This window comes from Cuculus canorus, chromosome 14 (assembly GCF_017976375.1).
Source record: "Cuculus canorus isolate bCucCan1 chromosome 14, bCucCan1.pri, whole genome shotgun sequence".
NCBI lineage: Eukaryota > Metazoa > Chordata > Aves > Cuculiformes > Cuculidae > Cuculus > Cuculus canorus.
This window is the reverse complement of record NC_071414.1, coordinates 14,215,374-14,238,524: the sequence shown is the minus strand read 5'-3', so window position 1 is coordinate 14,238,524 and position 23,151 is coordinate 14,215,374. Positions and strand designations below refer to the sequence as shown.

At 41.5% G+C, this 23,151-nt stretch overlaps 1 protein-coding gene across 2 annotated transcripts in view; it reads right to left on the bottom strand.

The window, feature by feature from the left end:
• GLRA1 (glycine receptor alpha 1) overlaps positions 1–17,110 on the bottom strand; it is a 37,828-nt gene extending 20,718 nt beyond the window's left edge. For both annotated transcript variants that reach the window (XM_054079623.1, XM_009561392.2), the window contains exons 1-2: positions 16,199–17,110; positions 1,329–1,459 (exon numbers count right to left, since the gene is read on the bottom strand). In XM_054079623.1, coding sequence (XP_053935598.1) covers positions 1,329–1,459; positions 16,199–16,254 — 187 coding nt within the window. In that variant the 5' untranslated portion in view covers positions 16,255–17,110. The remainder of the gene's footprint in view (positions 1–1,328; positions 1,460–16,198) is intronic.
• Positions 17,111–23,151: the final 6,041 nt, after the last annotated feature.

Genomic DNA, 23,151 nt, shown 5'->3' with positions numbered 1-23,151 from the left:
TTCATTTAGATCTAAGCCATTAAAATGCCCTTATGAGTTACTGCAGTTAATTTAAATTACATGCTTTGTAAAGCTACAACCCCAAGCTCTGTAAAACACCTCCTATGCCTCCCATATAAATTGGAGCCTGATTTATGTGTGGGAGGCTAAGCCAGCAAAATTGCCCTGTAGGGAAGGTGTAGTTCATTGAAATAAAACTGAAATTAAATTATCTCAAATAAAAATGCAGTACAGCTGCCTTCAGCAGGAAGATAATGTATACATTTCATTAAATATTAAAGTTTAATTTCTTTTGTGTGTGTGCATAACTTAGTGGTAGACAGGTTTACAGGGTGGTTTTTAACTCTTTGTGGTTTGGACAGAAACAAGAATGTTTTCTATTGCCTAGTTTGATAACTAGGACAGACTTCCCACTATATTTGGGTTTTAAAGTCCAGGATAAACCTTATTGCTTGAAGCTGGATGGCAAATGCTAGCACCGTGATTAATGGTGCCCAATATTAGCATTGCCAGTGAATACTGGGGTGAAGAGGAATTGGTGGTAGGAGACAAAAGTAGGGAATGACATGAGCATTGAAGAGGGCTGGGCAGTGATTGAGAGGGGGCAGGTCCCACTTTATCTCTGCGTGCAAGCCAAGAGCAAATAGCTCTGTCAAAGTGAGCTCAGCTAAAAAGATAGCAAAAAAGTCCCACAAACTCCACTCTAGCTAGAATCGTTGTTTTGAGGAGCAGAGAAAGATGTTCTATTCCTTCTTCCAAAGCCTGCTTCAATGCTGCTTGGCTGCCAATGACTATAGGGTGAACTGAGGAAATTGGGTGTGAAACGAAGCTTTGTGGGGCAATAGCTTAAGAGCTCCTCTACTATGAGGGACAGTCAGAGCTGCCCCCTGCATCTGGCTGAATTCCTCTGGAGCTAACAAGAGAGACTCCTCTTGGCTTCAGTGGGTGTAAGGGGGAGCATTGCCCACTATTAGAAGGTGCTGTGGGCAGTGGTGTAGGGGGAAAGGAAAGTTGAAGATTTTTCTTCTAATATGTAACACGTTCAGTTACTGCTTGGTTTGGCAGGATCCCTGATCCGTCAGTGTGTTGACATTTAAGTGCTTCCTGCTCATAAAGGTATTACAAGGTTGTTTCCATTCCAAGTGGAAATCGGATACCTTTCCAGATATCTACAAGGGATCACGTGACAACTGTCTCATCATATGTATTTCATGTGAACACAAAGATTTTTCATATTCTGTGTACAGTTAGGGATGCATTAATACAATTGCATGCATTTTTCAGTCCCAAAATGAAACAATGCCTAAAAAGCAGGTTTTTTTGCATACCTTTAAAATTTGGCCTGATCCTGGCATCGTATCCTGACGTTCGCCCCATCAGCTTATCCAAGAAATCGGAAGGAGACATGGGTTTGGGGGCAGATCGTGCAGCTGCTTCAGCTTCTTTGGAGGCTGCCAGGCTGTGTGAGTAGAAAGACGAGGTTTTAGTGTACATCTTATACTGCGGAATGTTTGGGGTCCAGAAACTGAGCAGTCAGCATCTCATTCCCTCTGTGAGGCAGGATGGGTACCCATGTGAATTCCTAATGAGGCTGGTCTCTGCTAATTTGTTTGCCCAGCCCAAACATCTCTGAATACAGAATCCCAGCTGCCACCAAAGCAGAAGAGAGAGATGATGAGTGGAGAAAATCCTTTTGTGAGTTTAGGTATAGCTCCTTGGCACACCACTAAATTACAAATGTGAACTCTGGCACCGAGCTCCACAGGAAAAATACGCTCGGAGATTAGCCTTGGGCAGCAATTACTGCTTAATTACATGGCAAATAGCAAGGAGCGTATCTGGTACTCTGGCAGTCTAATTTTCCAAAAGGCAGGTAGAATCGGAGCAATCTGGAATTTGAGGCTTCAGTAAGTGTCATGCGATTGCATAGCTCTTGCAGATCCTTTGGCATTGTAGGGTGTACACGTATTTTGCTTCCTGCTTGTTGGTCAGTCCAGCACTTGCTATTGGTACCTGCAGTGCAGGAGTCCGAGTTCAGTGCTGCAATGTGGTCTCTGGACTGGGAAGTGTCTGCGGTGTGATCCTGAAATGTTACTCAGGTTGTGTTGAGGATGAAAGGAAATGAAATCTTTTAGGGATCTGTATGGCTTCTGGGGCAGAAATAGTGAAGTTGTTAATTTATCTGTAGGAGATGAAAATCTAAGGCTGGCAAACTTCCTTCTGACTGTATGGGAGTCCACAAGATCCACAGGGTGATGGTTTGGGCTTAGGAAGTATCTGTTGCTGCCGTCTATGCGCAAACAAGAGACCCCTGGTGCTAGGTACCTATTCTTAACTTCGCAGGGAGGCTTGATTTCTAAGCCAAGCATAGGCACTACTTAGTTCCTTCTTTAAGATTATATGGCTCCTACTCAAACATAGATCTGTTCCCAAGCTATAAAAGTGCAATGTCAAATTGTCTGGATTAGCAAAAAAAAATCCCAAACTCAGTAGGTGGTATGCAACGTGCTTAAAGCAAGAGCTGTCTCAGCTTGTGGGTTCAGATGCCTGAGGTTGTTGAAGGCAGTATTGCAATGTATAATAAGCTAAAGCAAGCTGATCAGGAGGGGTTGAGGTTCATTACTTCATCCTTTGCAAAACTTCTGAATATTTTGAAGTACAAGAGCTATGTGAGAAGCCATTATGACACAGCAGCTGAGAAGCCGAAGCATGTTTATAACGGGCACAAGACGTTTAGCTACGTATGTCCTCACAAATTACACTGCAGAGTCCTCTTACAGCATGAGAACCTCACCCTGGGAAGCCTGGCATTTCATTGCTGTCTCAAGAGGCTCTGCAGTAGTTAAACCTGCTGTCTTTCAGAAGAGTAGTGCTAGGTACTCACACAAGGTCTATCGGGAAGAATTTAAGTACAGTTACTACATATGGCATTAATATGACCCAGTCTCCAAAGATCTGTTCATACAATGAAAATTTCACTGAAACTCCAAAAGTATAAATGACATCTAGAGAAGGTCATGACAAGAGCATTTTGAATGACAGAGTTCCATGGGGACTTCTTAAATGGATGCAATTCGAAAGGGCTTCCATACCGTAATTTTAAAGTCGGAGTGTGTAGGGACCTGTATTGCCTTGACTCTCTGTTCTAGCATTAGCAGTGATGGCTTGGCAAGCTTTGGTTTTCAATCCTGCAAACTCACAACTGCAGTATGGCTGCTTCTGCAAGCTGCAATTGTATTAGGGTTCTGCAATTGCTAGTTTAACTGTTCAAAATTCTTTAATTTCTGCAATAAAGAGAGGAGATAAATTCCAGATCACTTCCAGAGAGAGTCTAAAACTAGGATTTAATTCATCGCTTATGTCTTCACACTCCATTCCCAAGCAGGACCTTATCTGAACTGGCTGATGCACGCTCATGCTTAGGGATGATCTGACAAAGTGTGAATCTGGGTTTTACTATAGCCACCTGCCGTTTTATGTCTTGCCCCCATCTCTACTCTGTGAAGACAAACTAGTGTGTATGAGAGGTAAATGGGGCTGTGGAATGGGTGATGATTTTTAATTTTATTTCTTTTATTTAGAAGGAAAACAACAGGGTGCAATTGATTTGCAAACTCGGAGGAAGAAAGCTGGGGGTGGGAGGACAATCAATACTGGGCTCTACTACTGCATTCCAATAGTGTCTGCATGGCAATGAGTCTAGAGAAAAGATTTCAATTAAGCAGCAAATGACTTGGTAACCAAAGACTCCTGCCACTTCAGCAGCAAGATGCCAGATAGTGCAATACACTGATTTCTTCTCATTAACTGTAGACTGGAGGAAGTGGAAAAGTGGGGGGCTGGGGAGGAGGGAAGAGGCAATACAAATCTAATAAGCTTTAAGTGCAAAAAGATAATTAGAAACTGCAGTTCCCCTGGCATTCATTTTAAAAAATGAGGTGGAAAAGCATAGAAATCACTGTTCAGCTTTCCTGTAAATTCAGTGTGAGAGCCCATGTTAAATATGATCGCTCCACTTCTAATGAGTGAGTCTGATGGTATTTCTTGGGTGCCATTTCCTTATACTTTTGGCTTCAAAGTTACACTTAAATGAGTTCCATGGGCTTGGTTTCTACATGGAAGGATGTATCTAGCACAAATGATTTCTGCTAGTATCTGCAAGAGGGCCATCCTCTCACAGCCTTACTGCTTCCTGCAGCTTCGTGCCCATCCCTGTGAACAGTTTCTGTGACCACCTTTGGGAATGTGCTGAAACTGTCAAATACGGTTTTGTGCCTCCTGGTGTGTGTTTTAGAAGCTCTGTTAGGCTGCAGGCTGTTGTTACCCAGATGACCTAGGAATTCAGAGGTCTGAATTTCTTCCAGTTTCCATTTGATTACTAAATGTTTTCCTGAAACTAGCTGGTAAGGATTTCCCCTTTAGATTTAACAAGAAAAAGCAAGAAAATAGGGGGTGAGGGAATGGCAAAGCCTTTCCGGCAGTGGGCAGACATGCCTACTTTCTGACTCAAAGGTAATAATAGAAAACTCCATACTTTTGAGGGATGGATTGAATCTAACCCAACTCTAAAGTGTTCACTCTGGGTGTGACATTTGAGCTTTGCTATAGCAGTTCAGCTCAGCACCCCAAAAAAAGCTCTCAACTTCTGTTGTTTTCCAGGTCTGTCTTGGACAGTACTGTGTTAGCCCCCCCGGGAGTCTTTCAGATTTCCTCTGTCCCTTAGTTCTTCCAGAAGCACTCTTGAAAGTCTCCTGGGACTGTTCATCTACTGGTCCAGCAGAGATGAGGAGATGGAAACTGCAGAGTGATTTGAAAATTATTAGCAATAGAGAATTGGAAAATTAGGGTGGGTTATTGTGTTGTTCAGAGAGAAAAATTATTCTCCAAATAAACACAGAGAGGCAAAATGTGACAAAAACATGGAAGATGTAGCTCACGTTGACATGAGAGTGTTATTTGAGCCAAGAGCATCCTGGTGCATTTTAATAGCAGCTAGACAGCAGCTTATCTTATTTACCCTGGTGTAATCCCTAGTGGATCTGGCTGAGAAAGTGCCATCAGGGAATCATCACAGCAACAACAATGGAAAGGATCTCTTCAGCGGGTCAATAAACTAGCATAATCTTTTGTGATATTAATGCTGGCTTGTAAGAAGATACCACAAAGCCCATAGGAGGTCCAGCCCACCAGCAGGCATGTGAAGGTGAAAGCTGGTGAGATGAACAACCTAGCTGCTCACGATACCCAAGAAATGCAATCCTTAAAACGGAGCAGTCGGGCTTTGCAGAACATTTATTACTGGTTTCTCCCAGCCTATGCAGGCACTGTTTCCCTGTTGGCGTTCTTTAATTTTGGCTAAAAAAGATGATATATGCTTATGAAAAGTTATTTGGTTTAGAAAGTGGCTCCTCTGCAGTCTGTATGTGTCAATTTGCTCAGTTCCCAGCTCCCCAGTTGCCCGTTTCCTCCTCCTCCCCCTCATTTGTATGACCCTTGTGCAAGACTTTCAAGCTTATTTCTTGGCTGTGCCCATGGTTGTCCATCTAATTAAGCCCAGCACCACAAACTACTCTGTTCTGGTTGAATGCTGATACTGAGAAATATCAATTTTTTTTCTTTGCGAAGAGGAGAGATGAAGGAATTTAATTAGCATGGGGCCTCTATTCCCCTGTCAAATAGTTTAATTGTTAATTATTAATTCTGAAGGTAAAAAATAATGTCTGGCAGCAGAAACACAAACTGTTGCAAAACAAGTGTTTGCAGAGGAATATATCTCTGCACAGTGTGGAAGGCTCAGGTCCCTCTGAAGGTAAACTGCTGCAACATCAGTGGCTCAAACAGTGGGTTTATTCCTCTGGTTGGCCTCTCTGCAGCCTGGGGAAATAGAAGATACCTGACTGTTTACCCTGGTTCAGTGCTGCTCGGCAAAGGTTTCTGAAGTGGTTTGTTTACTTTTGAAACACAATACAAGCCAGAAACCTTGGCAGGGATCTGTCGGGAGTAGTGTTCAGGTGAGCTGGCTCACACATTTGTCCTTCAAACGTGTTGTTTTCTGTAAGCAGGTATGCAAGGGAAGAGGAATATCTATCAGTGTAGCTGTTTCCCCATTACCTTCAAAGCCAGGCCTTTCTACAGCAGTGTGGGGTCTTGAGGACAGGAGGATGCATCAGTTTGGAATTATTGATGCCAGCAGGCTCTGAGAGATGTAATCACAAAGAGAACATCAGATGGTTGGGAGCAGAAATGTCTCGTACTGTCCTTGATTAAATAGTGTTAACCATGGTAACTATTCTTCTGCTCTGTTCACCTGGGTTTCCACAACTATCTCCCTGGTCCTTGAGATTTGCATCTTTTGTGACCAGAGGCCACTGAGGAAAGACTAGATCTCAGCAAGGCCAGCCTATATTCAGCCTCTGCTGATGTTGGGGCTGCCTGTTTCCATCTTATCCTCAGCAGCCAGAGAAAAGAGGGACTGATGAGAGATTTTCCTGGTGAAAAGGAAAAGGGGCAGCCCCAAACTCTGTAGCCAGTCTGTTATTTCTGACTGCACATCGACATGTTATCTTGAGGGAAATGCTGCCAGGCGCTGGTCTGGGAAGGCTTGGCAGAGACTGCAAGCAGACTTTTTTCATGATTAGATTTACTATCAAAATGAATAGCGCAATCGATATTGATATGCAATTCAATTAAAAAGGATGAAACTCATTGTCTGCATGTTTTTCTCTCTCATGTTGTTTGAATTCCTGGCCTATAACAGTAGAGGTGGACAAGATAGAAGAAGAATGAGGTGTGTCGGGGGAAGAGCACCCTGATACTATATTTTTGGTCCTGCATGGTACAGAGTAGAAGGAAGCTCTGAGTGCTACAGATGTGCTGGTTGCAGAAAGGTGATTGCAATCCATGTGGTCATGGTCAACTACTGGTGATTGTAGTCCAAGCAGTATGGATGTGGGGTGTGGTACAGGGGTGAACTTGCAAAACCAGTTCTCAGAGGAAATTTGGACTTAGTTGTTTTCTTAATTCAGCTGAGACCTTATGCCACAGAGGTATAGAGCAGACCTGTATGTTGGGACAGGACAGGAAAAGAATCCTGTACAGTGAGATTGGTGAAATATGGAATCTGAGAACCTGTGAGAGGGAGATTTCACTCTGAGAAAGAAACTGGCAATAAGCTATTAGTTTTCCTATTCATGTTGGGATAAGGAGGACAGGGAAGAAAGAGTAGGCTTGTAGAATGTTGCTGTGTCTGTGTTCTGTTGCTGTGAGCTGTTTAAACCAATTCTAGCTTTTGCACCAGAAGTAACTGCATTGCAGTAGTCACAGCATATAATCAGTTAAAATTTTAACCCAAAAGTTCCTAAAATGCTTTCAAAGATCCTGCACAACATCTTGCCACTGGGCCTTGTGTTTGTACAGGAGGAGAGGAGCTGGGAGGCACTTTCCCATGGGCCTCAGGGAATTAACCCTCTGTGATCATACCCATGTAGGGAAAGCTGCAACAACTTTACAGGAGTGAAAAAAAAAAAATCTCCTCTTCAGACTGCAGCATTCAGATGTCTCTGTGTTCCACTGCCATGTTGCTGCAGCCCATGGCTCCTGCCCTATATGGCAAAACACCCTGTCTCAAACTATAAAACATCCCAATTACACTGATTAACTTTGTGGAAAGATACCAGCACTTGGAACAATTGCTGACATTGCCTGAACAGAGCAATAAGAAAATAATAAATGACTAGACAATTGGGTGAGGGGAGAAATCTGCACACTGTATATAGTTGAGAAGGGAAGAGCATGGGAGACCAAAAAATTGCATGACAATAGTGCTCAGTTGTATGTAAGATCCATGTTCTTACAGGTAGGGCTGTTTAAACTCATGTGTTGTGTGGTCACTCTTGCTTATTGCATATTACAAAAATGTGAGAGTTAAATTAAGTTTTAAAGCTACAGGTATTCTCTTTAGTGACATTCTTGACTAATTTCTCTTCCAGAAGGGTCTACAACTCTTGGAGAACAAGTAGTGACATTCTGGAAATGTATGATCCTAAGCCACTGAGACAGGTTGGAAAACATAACTCAAAAAATGGAGAAGCACAAGTCAATGCTCAGGTTTTAATCGCTTGTGAAATAAATCCAGCAAACACCAACATTGACTATTACAGGTACATGTACTGAAGGTTTTTTTTTTTTAAAAAAAAGGCCATAATTGCATTTTTCGTGGGAAAAAATACCTCTACAAAGACAAAAGCGAGTGTCTAGTTTCGCACAAAAGCAAGTGTCTAGCCTCACACCCACTGAATGTTCCCTTTAAAGTCGGAGGGGGCTAGTCACGTATTTAAAGGTATGCATAAACAACCTTCCTTAGTGAAGTAAATAAAGGAGGAGAACATCTTCACAAGACAAGGCTTCATATTCTCTGTAATAATATTCTCTTCACTGATGCGCTCTTAATATAGTGTTTGGGTCGAGAACTGCGGTGGGAACCTCAATTGACGTCAGAAGGTTTTAGATCACAGACCAGACAAGTGTCAGAGAATTACGAGAAACCGCGGGTGCTCTTCTATCTATAGCTCTGCAGCCGCACTATCAGTCGTGTTTTCATCAGTTCAAATAGCTTGCTATGGCAGCCTATTAAAAATTAGTTTTAGTTTAAGGATTTACACTGCTTGTTAAGTTTGCATAAGAATATTTTAACTGCTTCTTTCCTTTTTGATAAATTGGAGGTAGTATGAATAGAATTCTTTTAAAAGAGATATAATGTGCAATGCAGAGTGGCAATGGGTTTTAGTGTGTGAAACTTTTTGCTACAGATCCTTTGAAAAGGCTTCCTGACCTAACGCATGTAACCTACCCACCAAACTGTGGGTCTTGTAGTAAAACTGGGACAAACTGTGTGTTGTAAGAGAATTCATTTTGATATTTTCTGATAGAATAGGTTGTCACTGCAATGCAAATACCCTGCTGGAGATCAATGTTCCCTCTGTGCTGTCTGTGATTCCTGGTGTAATTTGTCAGTTTATTCATTTATTATAATGAAACTGCCATTCATTCCAGAAGTTAAGCTCTAGGTAACTTGCCCAGGGAAAGCTCTTCTCCTCCCACCCCAGCTGCCCTCTGACTTTGGTCTTTTCAGCTCCCTGACAAAAATCCCATCATTTTGGCGCTGTCAGCGCTGCAGGGCCTGCATTGGTGCAGCAGAGCATGGTGTGTTTGAGGCGTGTACTTTGTCAGCCACGCTGCTGGGAGATGATTTCTAAGCCCATAGGTCTGTGACAGCGTGTGATGGATAGGGTTGGAAGCTGGAGGATGCTTGCGATTCCCGTGGCGCGGGATGACAAGGAAGGTGGAAGGCACACATTTTGGTTTGTATTTCAGATCTTTAGAATTTTGGTGCAGGAAAAAGATCTGTGTTTATGTGGATATGCCAGGAACTGTTGCCCTGCACAGCAGTGCTTCCAGAGGGTAAAAGCAGTGGGAGTGAACAAAGAGACAAAATTGTATAGATACCCCACGAAAAGTGATTTTTCTGTCCACAGCCTGTCTTTGCAGTTCTGGCAAGATAAGAAAAAGCTGCCTCACCTAGGAATTAATCAAATCTTGCTTCCCTACTCCCAGCTGTGGAAATACATATGGTGTGCAGATCCTGTGGTAGTGGGGAAGTCAGCCCATTGTGTGCGGTGGCTCTTGGCACCAAGGACCTTTGGAGCTAAGGATTATTTATTTTAAAGGGTGCTGATAACTGCTGAATCTCATGTGCTTTCAATGTTTTTACCTCCTCCCTCCTCCCTAAGAGACGGGAGGTGGGGTATTTGCTTGCGGCTTTGTATCAAGCATCTTTTCACCTGCATCATCTGAAATAAAAGAAGAAAAAAAACCTCAAAATAAATCAGGTGAAGGTGAGAAGTGATGAATTTTGTTGGATTTTCTGCATGATTCGTGGCTCAGCTGCATTTTGCTGTTGAACTAGATTCATGTGATAGTGGTCTGATTCACCATTGATCCCACTTCTGTCACTATTTATTGAGTTATGCGTCTGCTCCAGCCCTGCTGGGGCACAAGATCCATATTCTGGGTGAGTGGTCATAGGGGCAGGCATTGCTCATAGGGCAGGCGCATAGGGGGAGCTCCTCTCGGCAGATTTCGTCTGAAGGCAGCGCGTTTGATGATTGATTGCACTGCAAGCCCTGCTGTTCCATGCATGCGGCACTCTTTGCCTTGGCAACCTCTTGGCAATGTTTTCCCCTCTTCACCCACTCCACAATGAGGCACTGATAAATAGAAGAGTTCCCTGGTTGTCTGCTAAGGCATTTAGGGGTTTTTGTCTTTTATTTTTTGTCTTTTTTTTTTCTTCTTAGAGGGCTGGGAGCCACAGTGGAAAGATGAAGAGGGAGAAATCAAAGAAAAGCAGGTGGAAAGGTGTGTTCTTCTGTTTACCCCTTCATCTCAAAATTCAGATTTTGTGGGGTTTGGTAAATTAAAATTTTTCCTGCTTTTCCCAGCTGGCACTTGAATCCAGCAGAGATGTATTTACAGGATGCCAACTGTGTCTGTGTACCAGCCAGATGTGATGCAGTCCCCAAATCAGCAGCTTACCGTGGTGCGTTATAGGGATGAAATAATTGTCTGTATAATGGGGAGTGCTCAGCGTGTGTAAACAATGGGTTCATCTGTCTCTATTTCTGTTTGCTACAGACTCTCTCTGTGCTTTAGCCTTCCTGAGGGAACAAATGCTATAATTCTGGGATTTTATTTTTTTTTTTAAGTTTCTGTACATCAGTCTCTTGAAATATCAGTAGCGATTTAGGAGCAGCTTGGAGGTATCTGATCTATACTGCTGGTGTGATCAGAGCACGCAGACCTCCAGCACCGCATCTGCTAGAGCACGTCAGCAGTTTCCCAAGAGGTTAAGGGGACTACCTCATTTTGCACTAGTCAATAACCTAGAAGAAATATCGGTATAAACTGTGTCCCCTTGAGGGATATTTTCTCTATCCAGCTCTGTAAACGCTAATGTAAATATTTTGGATAATTTTAGGGAAGGGTGAGGGGGGTAAAAAAAAGAGAGGTAATTTTTTTCATTATTATTGCTTAAGAGGAACTGACCTGCTGAATTAGCAATATTTTATTGTGCTGAATGAAATGCAAAAGTTGCTCTTTTCTGGGCTGTGCAAGTAGGTCTAAAAGTCAGCAGACATACAGCCTGGCGTTGAGTTGTCTTACGGCTGCAAAGAGTCTTTCCAGTACCTTGCACTGGAGCAGCAAGAGATATTCCTGCTTCTCTCACTCCTTCCTTTTCCCTTCATGTATCCCAAAGTTGGTTTTTATTTTGCTTTTTTTCTGAATCGAAACTATCGGAAATACTTGGAGACCATCTTTTTGTCAGTCAAAATATTGAATCAAACCATCATGAAAGAGGTATGCTGGAATGACTTTTTTTTTTTTTTTTAGAATGTGAAAGAACACAATAAGCCATTTTTCTCAAAAGCTACGAAGTGCAGAAGTGTAACTGCACTTCATAAAATCATTATGCTCTTGTTGATAGACAAAGGTCAACAAAAAGTATGCAAGGTAAGGAGAGCGTATCAAAAGGGTAATTTACTGGAAACAGTGAAACTCTCATCTAGTGTGCCACAACACTGAGAATTGATACAGGCAAGTAAAACAAAAGTACAAAAGCATTATCAGCCTATCTGCTATCCTAATATAAGTCACTTTGGGCTTCTCAGAAAAGCTCCAGGTTATAGAAACTCAGTAAGTGAAAGTTGGTGAATAGATTTAGATGATTTGACATATTTAAATGTTGTGGTTTCTATTAGGACGGTTGTGACTTTAAAGCTTTTTTTTTAAAAAAAAAAACCCCACACTTGTATTTCCTCAGTAGCGAAATAGCAATCATATTCATGTTCGTTAGGTGGTCTGGTATCTTGTTCCCAACACTGAAATTTGGAGAGCTTTTAACCTGCATGCTAGGATGAAATGAGAACAGACTTCACTGCTGGTTTTCTATTATAGATGAATAATTACTGGCTGGTACTGGAATAATAAAGTAATTTAATTTTAAACACTGATTAACTTTATTATTCAGATGCTGGGATCCTTTTCTATCCATGTTAGTTTATCAGGATTTGGTGAGAAAGATTTCATAAGCCAACAAGGAAAGCGTTGGCCAAGAAACGGAGATTGTGGTGTACTAATGCTTACAAATGCTTTCCTTTTTGACTTGTATCACTTGGTTGGTAGCAGAGTTACCTTCTTAGCGTTTAGTCTGTGCTATTAAATCCGAGATGCTTAGAAACAGAGCGCCCTTTATTGCTGACTTGCTCCATATATACGGGTCTCCAACAGCTCCTTTGTGGGAGAAGAGGAATAAGAGGGACCGAATTTCCACATCTAAATTCTTATTCTTGAAGGAAGCCTGTGTAGACAATTCATATGATGTAGTGCTCTTGTAAGGGCAGGATACTCCTATTCCCTCCACATATTGATCTCTTTCCAGAAGCGGCTCCCTTCAGGTATTTGAACAGTAAATGTGTTCTGCTGGTGGGACTTGCTGCAGTACAGGATAACGTACAGTGGGAGTCAAGAAGGACAGTCTGTCTATAAAGGTTGACTATATAAAATCTGCACAGTACTGGTGCCTCAGAGACAGAGTATATTTTGTGATGTTTTACGTGTGTGTGTGAGAAATAGCAATATTTTTATAATGTTTTTGTTAAGCAATGTGATGATCTATGGTTTTCCTGTTACTTGTACCCGACATAAGCAGGGGAAGAAGCAATGGATTTTGCCCAAACATTTGTGGAACCTTTCTTCTGCTCTAATCTATCCAAAGAGCAGGTCTGGAGCTAAGGCAGCTGTTTAGAGAGGAAGGTTAAGATTTGTCTATGTTATAAAATGTTTTGCGTATTTTACATTGATTTATTTTAATTACCTAAAACACAACTGGATTGCTATGTGCGAAGGGAAGTGTGTTTCAAGTCCCTGCAGGGTCCCAAACATTTTGTGCTTCTACTAGAATGACGCCAAATTAATCATTCTTCATGGAGGGATTTGTAAGAGTTCGAGGTAGACTTGTCTACCTCACTGCATTTTCAAACCTTGAATACATAACCCTTTTAACGGGGTCTCTAATGGGGCTACTACAGGTTGCAGACTAAAGAAGCTGGAGAGTGTCCTTAGAGGCATCTTGTCCAAGCCTTTGCTAAATCATTTCTATTTTGTGGAGGAGCTGACAGACTCAGCAGAAACACAACAGATCATAAGGTACAACTTGCAGAGAATTTTAGTTAGCATGAGGAAAATACTCTTAAACTACTGAGAACATCTCCTATGCTATGTTGCTTAGCTTGGAAGTCTCTGGTTTGTGCTTCATTCTCAGGTATGTCTGTAATGCTATATAGCCCTGCAGAGCTACAGCAAAAGGTTTGGAGATAGCACGCACATTACTCTCCTTTTTCTTCCTTTGCCTTTTCTTTTGTTGTATTTTCAAGGGGCTGCAGTCAGCAGCTCTCCAATCTCTCTGCTGTCAAGCCTGTTCTAGGCAAGAGAGCCTGTCTTTCCACAAAGTTAAGAGGAATCATATCCAGAGTGGTATCTTTGTATTGTTTTTAAAACAATTGAAGAGCTCTATTACTGATAGGAGGGAATAAAAAAAATCCCAGCTAGAGCAATCCAATAGGGTCTGAGGCTGTGAAGGAAGGTAACAAAATGGGAAATGCCTTTCCATAAAGGCAGGCATGCCAGAATAAGCCGCTTATTGCAAATTCCTTCTAAAACATCCCATCTGTAACAGAAACAAATATCATATTGGCAATACTGTAATGTTTGCATTCACACACCAGCTGTTACTTTTTCCCCACAGGGTCTTGTTTTTTAAAAGGCTGGCGAAGGACATTTTTTTGTTAAGCAACAAAATAGCTGTATCTACTTTTTCTTTGGGATTTTGGATTTTTCTTTATTTTTGTGGTATACATGCATTCTCTTTCCAGAATATTTTTGACATGCTGACAGTAGTGTGGTACACCCTGTAATTTAAAGCAATGCATGCTTCTATTACAGATTATTGGATTATCAGTTTGTGGGGTATTTAAACATTATGTACGACTGAGTGCTGGAGTAATTGGCATGTTAGATTTATGAATGACTGTTAATGAATAAACTTTGCTTACTGAAACTGAAATAGCAAAGCTATTCCTGGACAAGGAAAGGCTGGTAGATTTTTGGCCTGCAGTAAATCGAACACATAGCACAAAGTGGGAGGAAAAAAGAAAAACATTGCTTAGAGTCAGTTTAGACTGATTTAGATTTAGTCATTACTGACTCTTTTCTTAGTTTTGAAAATGATTGCAGTACATAAAATAATTTGAGTTCAACATCTCCCTGTAACTGAGTAAAAGCACTTCCAAATTTTCTTTAATGTAAATTTCAGGAAAAAAGTACTTTCAGAGACACCTTTTGTATACACAATGATATAATCATCTATAGCACCTGTGCATATGTGTATATAATTAGTAACAATATAAGCATTTACATCAGAACCTGAAGGGACTGGTTTATCAAGGGTTTGAATGCCCAGGACTTTAATTGTTGTACTGAGAGTCTATAAGTGCTTACATGTGCTGTGTGATGCATAAGTGTGCATCATAGAATGGGTTAGCATGATAAGTATGTATCAATTTCCCTCATTCAGGCAGTTCAGAGGAGAGATGATCAAATGCTTTAATGCCAGGTACATGGAAAACACAAGCATAGAAATGCTCTTATTTTAAATTTCTGCATTTGTCTTCTAGATTATTCCATTTTATTTTTAATCTCTATTCTTAAACGTTGTACAATAAACTCTTTAGTTGAACGTACACATGCGTACTTTTAGTCTACCCCATTATATTGTGCAATGCTGCTTTGCTCTTGTGGCTAAAGAAGATAAGAAAGGATGGGTCTGAAGTACTGGGTGTTGTGCTTTGCTCTTTTAGATGTTGGTGATTTTAGTTATTTCTAGACCTTCTTTCTTGGTCTACCTAACAGATAAACATTGAATGGTTCACATTCATGTTACAATCTTGCTGTCTTTGATTTTCTGTGGATTTAGACAAAATTTGGGCTATCCCTGTTTTAATGCCTGGAAAGACTTCAGTGTTGAAAAGCAAAGAGACCACTAGCTAGAAAAGTCTGTCCAGTATCTGGCCAGATTTCTCATCTTGATTCATAAAATGATAAGTATTACATCAGTGACGTATATGTAAATAATGTCTATTCTTTCATGTTAAACTGCAAGATCAGACTTGGGTAAAATGCAGAAATAAGAGAGATGCAACTGAAATGAAGTCTGAGACTGATAAGCAAGCTCAGATCATGAAGGAAGGTTTCTTACAATTGCGTGTATCTGGCAACTATCACTTGCTACAGCATGGTGCATTATTCGGTCAACTGCAGAAGATCTTCTACCTTCCAATATTTTGCTTTTATACATTTAATAAAAGCACTGCAAGGAGAGAAGGACCAGAAACAATTCTTTAAGATGAACTGTTCCTTCTTCTACCTTAGCCTTAATGAAAAATTGAACGCATCTAGACCAGAGTCAAAATATAGCTAGTCTATAATGGTTACGATAGCAAAAATCTCTCCACATCCTTTTTGGCTTTTATTTAGATTCTGCAAGGGAAGTATGTTGAAAACAACATGAAAGAAAAACAAAGTTGGGAAGGAAGGTGACAGAGAAAGCTGAAGAGATAGGGTAAGCCCTCCCTCAAAAGGAGTCTCACGAGTTCTCAAGATAACATAGGTAGGCAGTGAAAGCATCTTACGGAACTCACCTTAACCTGAAATCTGAGGATGGGGAGGGGGCGAGGTGGGAATATTTCCCCGGGCAAATTCAAGTGCAGCATTCCCAGCTGCCACTAGTTGTCACTTTGCAACCAGCCGGGGTCGATGTTTTCAGCACTGCGGTTAGAGAGATTGCGGTTCTAATTAAACGGAGTAACTCCCAAAGCCTCGGAAAGTCCCGAGCCCGGGGCTGCGCGAAAGCCGGTCTCGGGAAACCGAGGGGAGGGTGAAAAGGCAGCTCGAGAAAGGTGGAACGCGGCTGTCCTAAGTCTGTAGCTGTGCTTAGGGGCTGTGTCCCGAGGTTGGGGCGGGCACGGCAGTCGAGCCCGGCAGTGCCCGGTGCGTACACACTCACTCCTCCCGTAAACCCGAGTCTTACCTGAAGAAAACGATCGTTTCCCACACGTAGACTCCAAGTGCGTTGACGTTGCACATTTTTCCAGCTCTTGCTGGTTTTTTTTTTTTGTACTCCGTGAGGGGTGGGCCGGTGGGGTTGGCCAATAAAGTAACCCGGTAGTTGGGGCGAATTGGTAGGGTAATCGAGCCACCCGTCCTGAGCTGGCTGCGCAGAGGGGCGGCCAGGGGAGCTCCGGTCAGCACCCTGGACAGTGGCAGGAAGTGCGGTTCCGATCAGCACCCTAGATAGCGTCTGGCGGGCGCCCCGATCAGTACCCTGGACAGCGGCGGTGCGCGGCTCTCCGCGGGCGCCTGCGGAGCGGCCGGCGGCTCCGCTCCGGCGCTGCCTTGGCTCGTCCCTCCTCTCCGCCTGTGCCCCCGCCACCGCCACTGCAGTGGTGCTCGGGGCTGGAGGACCGGGCTTCCTGCACCGAAAGCTCCCTTCAGCAGGATTTCGCTCCGGACATCAGACTGGCGAGAGAGGGAGACGCAGGGGGTGTAGGTTTGCCATCGAGGTCCTGGGGGTAGGATGGGAGGGGGGACACCTTCAACAACCCAGGGCTTTAATTTCCGCTGCTAGCCGGGGTGTCTTCCTAATTACATCCACAGGAATTTGTCAGTGTGGAGCCGTGCTGCAGTCCCGGTTGTGTTGCTCTCCTGCCCGTTGTTTGGCTGCTGTTGATTCCTGCTTCCTGGGCTATTTTCCTCCTGAATAAGTTATTGCTGCTGTAGGGAAGGTGTCCCATTGCCCAGGGCTAGAGCGGAGAGGAGCGAAGGGGAAGTTTCTTGGGAAGCACTCCCATTGTGCTCAGAAAGAAAGTGGCTTAGTGTCCTCCTAATGCATCTCATTTCCCCTCTGCCCTCTCTCCCCTGCTAGGACTCTCCAGATCTTGGGAGTTACTTGCTGCATTAATTTACTAAACTAAAAAAGAAAAAAAAAAAAAAGAAAAAAAAAAAAAGGGAGGAGGAAGGTGGAGAAGAGGGAAGGCAGAGGGGAGGGGGTAACTCAGCCTCTCCACCATCCCAAGGCCCTCCTCTTAGCTGTGCTCATTGGTCTCAGGGCTGAAAAAACTACTCTAGGATGTGGTTGGATAAACGCATGTTGTTCAGCAGAAGCTGTTAACCTCTAAAGCTCTGATATGTTTTGCTTTATTTCATTTTTTTTTAACCTGAATTGCTGTCTTTTTAAGAAGTCTCTGAAATCGTCTCCCTTGACAGGGCAAGCGTAATGTGCCTTAAGTCTCCATCTCGTGGAAGATCTGCTTGGCTAGCAGTTGCTATGTATTGCTTTTGGCTTTTAAGGAACACCTCTGTGTTGGGTTTTTTTGTTTGTTTTCCCTTTTCTCTCTTTTTATTTTATTTCATTTTAAATTTTATTATTTTTCCCTTTTGCATTTGGTTTGGCAAACACCAGAGCCATCAAGGCCAGGGCAGGTAAGGAGCATTTAGCAGTTTCTTGTCTCAGCTCCAGTACCCTGGGCTGCATTTGTGCTTGCAGGGGGCTGAGTGTGGATTGTCGGGGTTGGGAGGAATGGGGTCCTTAGTCATTTTGTCAGTGCTTGGCTTCTTATCAACTTCTAAGAACTGGAATTAGAACTTAACTCTCCTAAATAATCTAGGATTTCTTTCTTCTATCTTGTTCCAATGCAACAGGATTATTTTTCTTTAAGTTTCATTTTGTTTGTCCTATGCTTTGCAAAACTCCCAATGGCAGAGAAAGAGTTGCTCTTAATCCCTTTTCAGCTGGTTTTATCTGTTCAAAGACTCATCCCATCGTGTGTTAGGAGAGTGGAGGTGAAGTGGACAGCTTGCTCCACCACTATCATAGCCCCACCTCAGGCTAGGAAATAACCAAGTTTTTCTTCTCACTTTGAGTTTTATCTTAATGGACCTTACTGCCATACTAAAATTCTCCTGATGTTTTTGATTTCCTGTTTTCATTTATTTTAAAGCAATATGTTTACTTAGTTAAGCAGACAGAAATATCCTTAGGGTTATCATTCAAAAGAAAGGGGAAGAAAGACCTGCTTGGCTTCTAGCCATTGATACAAAAGGAGTTTAATGAGATTCACTCCACCTACTGCATCTTAATGTCTACCTAGATTAATAACAGGCTCTGATTTCAATTCATGGAGATTCCTGGGGGTGTGATTCCATGCAACGTTTCCTGCCTGCTGCTTGCTGGCTCTTTGCTACACTTTCTCTCCTGATATTTATCCCCATGTGGGTGAGCTGCGCTTTTTGAGTCTTAGATGTGCTGATAGACCAAAGGAAGTGCTTCAAACCTGGAATGTTAACAGGACCCACGCAGCGGGAGAGAAATGGTGTTTCCCTGTGTTTTTACTGGGAATTAGGACAAAGAGTAGGAGATAGAATCATCTCTTGGTATTTGTGGGTTAAGTATAGAGATTAAGTCTTTCGATTCCCTTAGAAATGGACTCTGTAAGAGATAGTAGTATTTCATGTCATTTCTCCCTTGGTTCCAAGTTCCATCCCCTTTAACTAAAGGAATCTGGACTTGTCTTCTTTTGCCCCCACTTGCTCTCCTTGCACTGCCTTGGGCAGGGGAGAAGGGTGATTGTGCATCAGATTAAGAAAGCAGATGAATCTGTGGGTATATAACACAAAAAAGCTCCACAGCTATTCCTGTCAGAGGGTGTCTTTATCCAGGGAAAGAACTTCTCTACTTTGCCATCATCTCTCCTGGTGATGACAGTGCTAGAGGGATTTATGTTGGCCTGGGAACTCTTTGGCTGGTCTTCAAGTGTTTCTTTTAACGAGAAAGAAGTAGGAGCATTATTTCCTTTGACATTTGGGGAAACGGAGGCAAATCCAGGTTGCAACAGATGTTCAGAGCAGATCTAGGCATCACGATAATTTAGACCAGGGAGTAATATCAAAAGAAATATGAGTGCAAGGAATGTGAGTTTTTCATATCTTATTTGGAGGGCCCCAAAGGTACCTTGATCTTCTGTATTACGTGTAAATGGATAAAGCCTCCTTGTATATTCCATCCATCTATTTGTTTGTTTATTTATTTAATTATTTTCAGCTGAGGATATCTGCCTCTACACTATATGCTCTTGTACCTTCTCTTGGTTCCAGTGCAAATGTTGCATGCTTGCCTTGGTACAGTGCGGTTATATGTTTCTGGGTGGACAGTGTACCTCTGGTGCTGAAACGTGGATCTGCCACAAGATCACCTGAAAGACAAAGACAAGTAGACTGAACAAAAACATGAGTTGAAGTCATGGTTGATTGGATAAGGCAATTGTACAAGATAACATCTCCTGGCCTACCTCCTCTCGCAAAAGATCAGTCACTGTCTGAGGCTTTCTAAATTTTATTCTTTGTAGAGTAAGAGGTAATAAATAACAAATAATAACTTAATGATGTTTATTAGTTATCAATCGAAGGCTGAATCTGACCCAGAATAGAGGTATTGATATGCACCTATAACCACAAACCTCTGTTTCAGTATCTTCTCTTACTACCTTGTACTGTAGGAGCAGATCAAGTCTTTCAGTAGAAAGGATAAAATCAGATGTCTCTGGGAATGCAACGGGAGCCATAAGGAGCATAATGGCTAAAAAAAGCGTAACATGCTTTAGCACTCAACTAAAATTTGGGGACACCTGCAGAAAGGGGTGTACAGGAAAAGTGATATATACTGTGATATGTCTATTAGTAGGCACAAGTCTTTTGTGGCTGAAAAAAAAACCCTACTTCCCAATAATGCCCTTTTCTGCATTATTTTTCTACCTATGAGAGCAAGGGAATAACTGCTCCCCCAGTTCCTCCCTGATCCTTTTCCTTGAAGAATGCAAGTGGATATCTTCTCTTCTCTGTCAAGAAAATAAATCTTTCAAAGTTCCTGGTAGTCTGTGAGTTCATTTTCCTTTGATAGTCGATAGTATTGCTTAAAGACAAGACAAACCCAGAAGGCCATGGAAATTGCTCTGTGACTAGATGAATGTGCACCCTGTGCTGGGAATTAACCTAAAGCCTCATTCACAACTGCAAGTTGATTTCATTCATTTTCATTTGTTTTTTCATCACTGGATTTTATAGCAAGTGGAGCCATTTTTAGTTTCTCCTGGTTGCCCTTTTAAAATAATAATAAATTCATATGTTGGGTAAAATCCTTCAAGCTGAACATGTATGCATACTGCCTTCCTTCCCCAGACAAATTATAGGATTTTCAGTGAAGAAGTGGCTAGCAAAGGAGTAAAGGACACGCCGTGTATTTTGGGAATACTAAATCCACTATTGTCAGTTTGTTCTTCAAAGAATTGTTAATGAGGAAATGGTGCCCCAAGAACTTGGACTGTGCTTCCCAAGACAGAGATGCAAATTGCTACAGCAGCACTACTTACCTTTTCACAATGAACAAATGAAAACTAAATTTTAAATTAAGTTTAGGGAATTTTACAAAGGATTCTATAAAGCAAATTCCTATTAAGTTAAATTTCATGTGCAATAAGCTACCTCTGTGCAAGATGGTTCAACTAAATACAATTTTCTTAGAAACTTAAAACCCTGGAAGCTGTGGTTGGGTTTTTATTTTTTTAATTGCTATTGAAATAACATAATAAAGCATTTCTGCAGTATTTTGTAAGTTTAAGGCTTTAGTCAAATTTTTTTACTGAAATATATATATGAAAGAATTCATTGGAACTAATGTAAAGATTGATCTTATCCATATTTCAAAAAAGGCGTTTAAAATTGAACTCTGGTCAAATGTTTGATAAAATCTATTTTGATATGCAGCAGATCTGTGGACAACAATCACTGGAGAATTTTGAGTAGGAAATTCAGCAGAACTTGCAGACTAAGGTTAGAAGGCCACTAGGAATGGAGCTGAGGGATTTGTGGCGTAAGTGATTGATGTTTTTGGCTGAAATTTAGACCAAATATCACTGTTGACAGCCTTTTGCCCCATTTGTTTAAAAAATGATAGCTGTAACCATAGAAATAGAGCTGATTGTACCTGCTCTACTTGATCATAGCACTTTACGAGGCTCCTTCTCTAAATGACTGCTGCCAATAATGAATGGAATATCTTGACTTTCCTAAGATACTAATGATTAATGACCCTTCTCTTGTACAGTGAGTATTTATAAAGGCATGTGTTGGAGAAGGACTCTGAATTTCCTCGATCACAACTCTTTGTGCCTTTACTGCAAGATTGCTTTTTCTATCAGAATCAAAATTCCATTCCCTCTTAATAATGTTTAATGATGGTGGGTTCTAATGACTCTTGAGGCTGACAGCTTCAACTAATGCAAAGGCACTACATTGCTACTGGTTACAAGTCTTGCATTATTGTTCTGTTGCTGCCTTTACCTGCTGCATGTCTGGTGAAGACAAAAGTTGCAAAGCCTGTGTAAATGCCTGCTAAGCATCAGTGGTCTCTATTTGTTAAAAGGAATAGAATCATAAAGCCCAGAGTGTAAACAGAATGGATTTATTTTTGGTAAAAATATGCTAGCTCTGATTTTTTTTTTTATTTTATTTTTTTTCAAGCATCAATACAGTTCTTTATGGTAAAATATTGGAATGTTATCATGCATTTCCTCTGGACAAGTTGGAGAAAAGAAACTGCATCTCATTCATGGTGTTGAACCACGCCAGCACTTCTCTTTTTTATAGCTTTTCTTCCCCATGAAAACAGTTCTCTGTCAAGGTGATTGAATTGAACAGAGGTGATTTATGTAGGCTGTGTAGAAAGAAAAGACTTTGTTAAATTTTAGGGAAGACAGAAAATTGAGGGTGAGAAACAGCTTGGCTGAGACATGGAGAATCACAATCCTCTCATTAAATCTCCATGCCTGTGACCAGACGTGGCCTCACTTTGCATTTGCTGCTTGATTACCGAATCTATGAAGCTGTCGTCTGGAAACAAAAAGGCAATAAATCAAATCAATGGGCATCTTTCAATAGGATCCTGAGAAGCTTGTGATGTTGCATTTGCCTTTGGCTCATTGTCTGAATGTAGCAGGTGCTAAAACATGTCCGCATGTGTTTCTGCTTGCACATGGAAGTGCAAATATAACTCAACTTTTTAACTCTTCATGTAATGTGTCATGGTCTAGGAGAGGCTCTTCTCCATGAAAAGAAATCTTCTCTCCTCCCAGACAACAAATCCGTGGGAAAATCAACTCCTACAGCAGGTAGAGAATTTTATTTGACTTAAATCATCTTGGGCTGTGATAAGGAGCGTAAAGGGAGTAGTGCTGGTCTGAAGCACTGTCACTGTTAGGGAGAAACAGAACTGCGACTGTCACCCGACTTCTGTGTGGAAAAGAACATTGGAGATATTTCTGGTATTTCACTCTTTGTATTCGTATTATTTGAAGTGGGAGAACTCTGCCAAAGAGCCAGAGCTCAGACACTGAATTAAATTTTTAAAGCTTTATTGTATAGACACCATCCATTGTAGTGCACTTTTCTGGGTATTTGAGAGTTGGCTGAACTGTCTGTGAAGGAATAACCAAAATATTGAATGACCCTCTTTCCCTCTGTATACATATACACACACATCCACATAGTGAGCATAATATATTAGAGTATGTGTATATATATAATAACCAATAACACCTGCATGGCCTTTCTGAATGGAAAAGATAAACTGAAATCGTAACATCGTCTGTCTTCCTAACATATTGTTGAAACCTGGTATGACTTCATTGTTCCCAAACCCTTGGTAGCATAGTATGTAATCTGCATACATCATTGCAGTGCACATAGTGTAATATGTAGTCAGAGAGCAGTTCTGAATGTAGAAACATTCTTGCAGGTTTGGTAGAAGATTCCCCTTTCTAACCCTCCACCAAAAATGGGCAGACATATACAAAAGTATAGTTTGTTGCTCCTGGCACTGGGTAATATAATGTATTGTCTTGTAAATTCTAGTTGACTTGCATGTATAGAGGG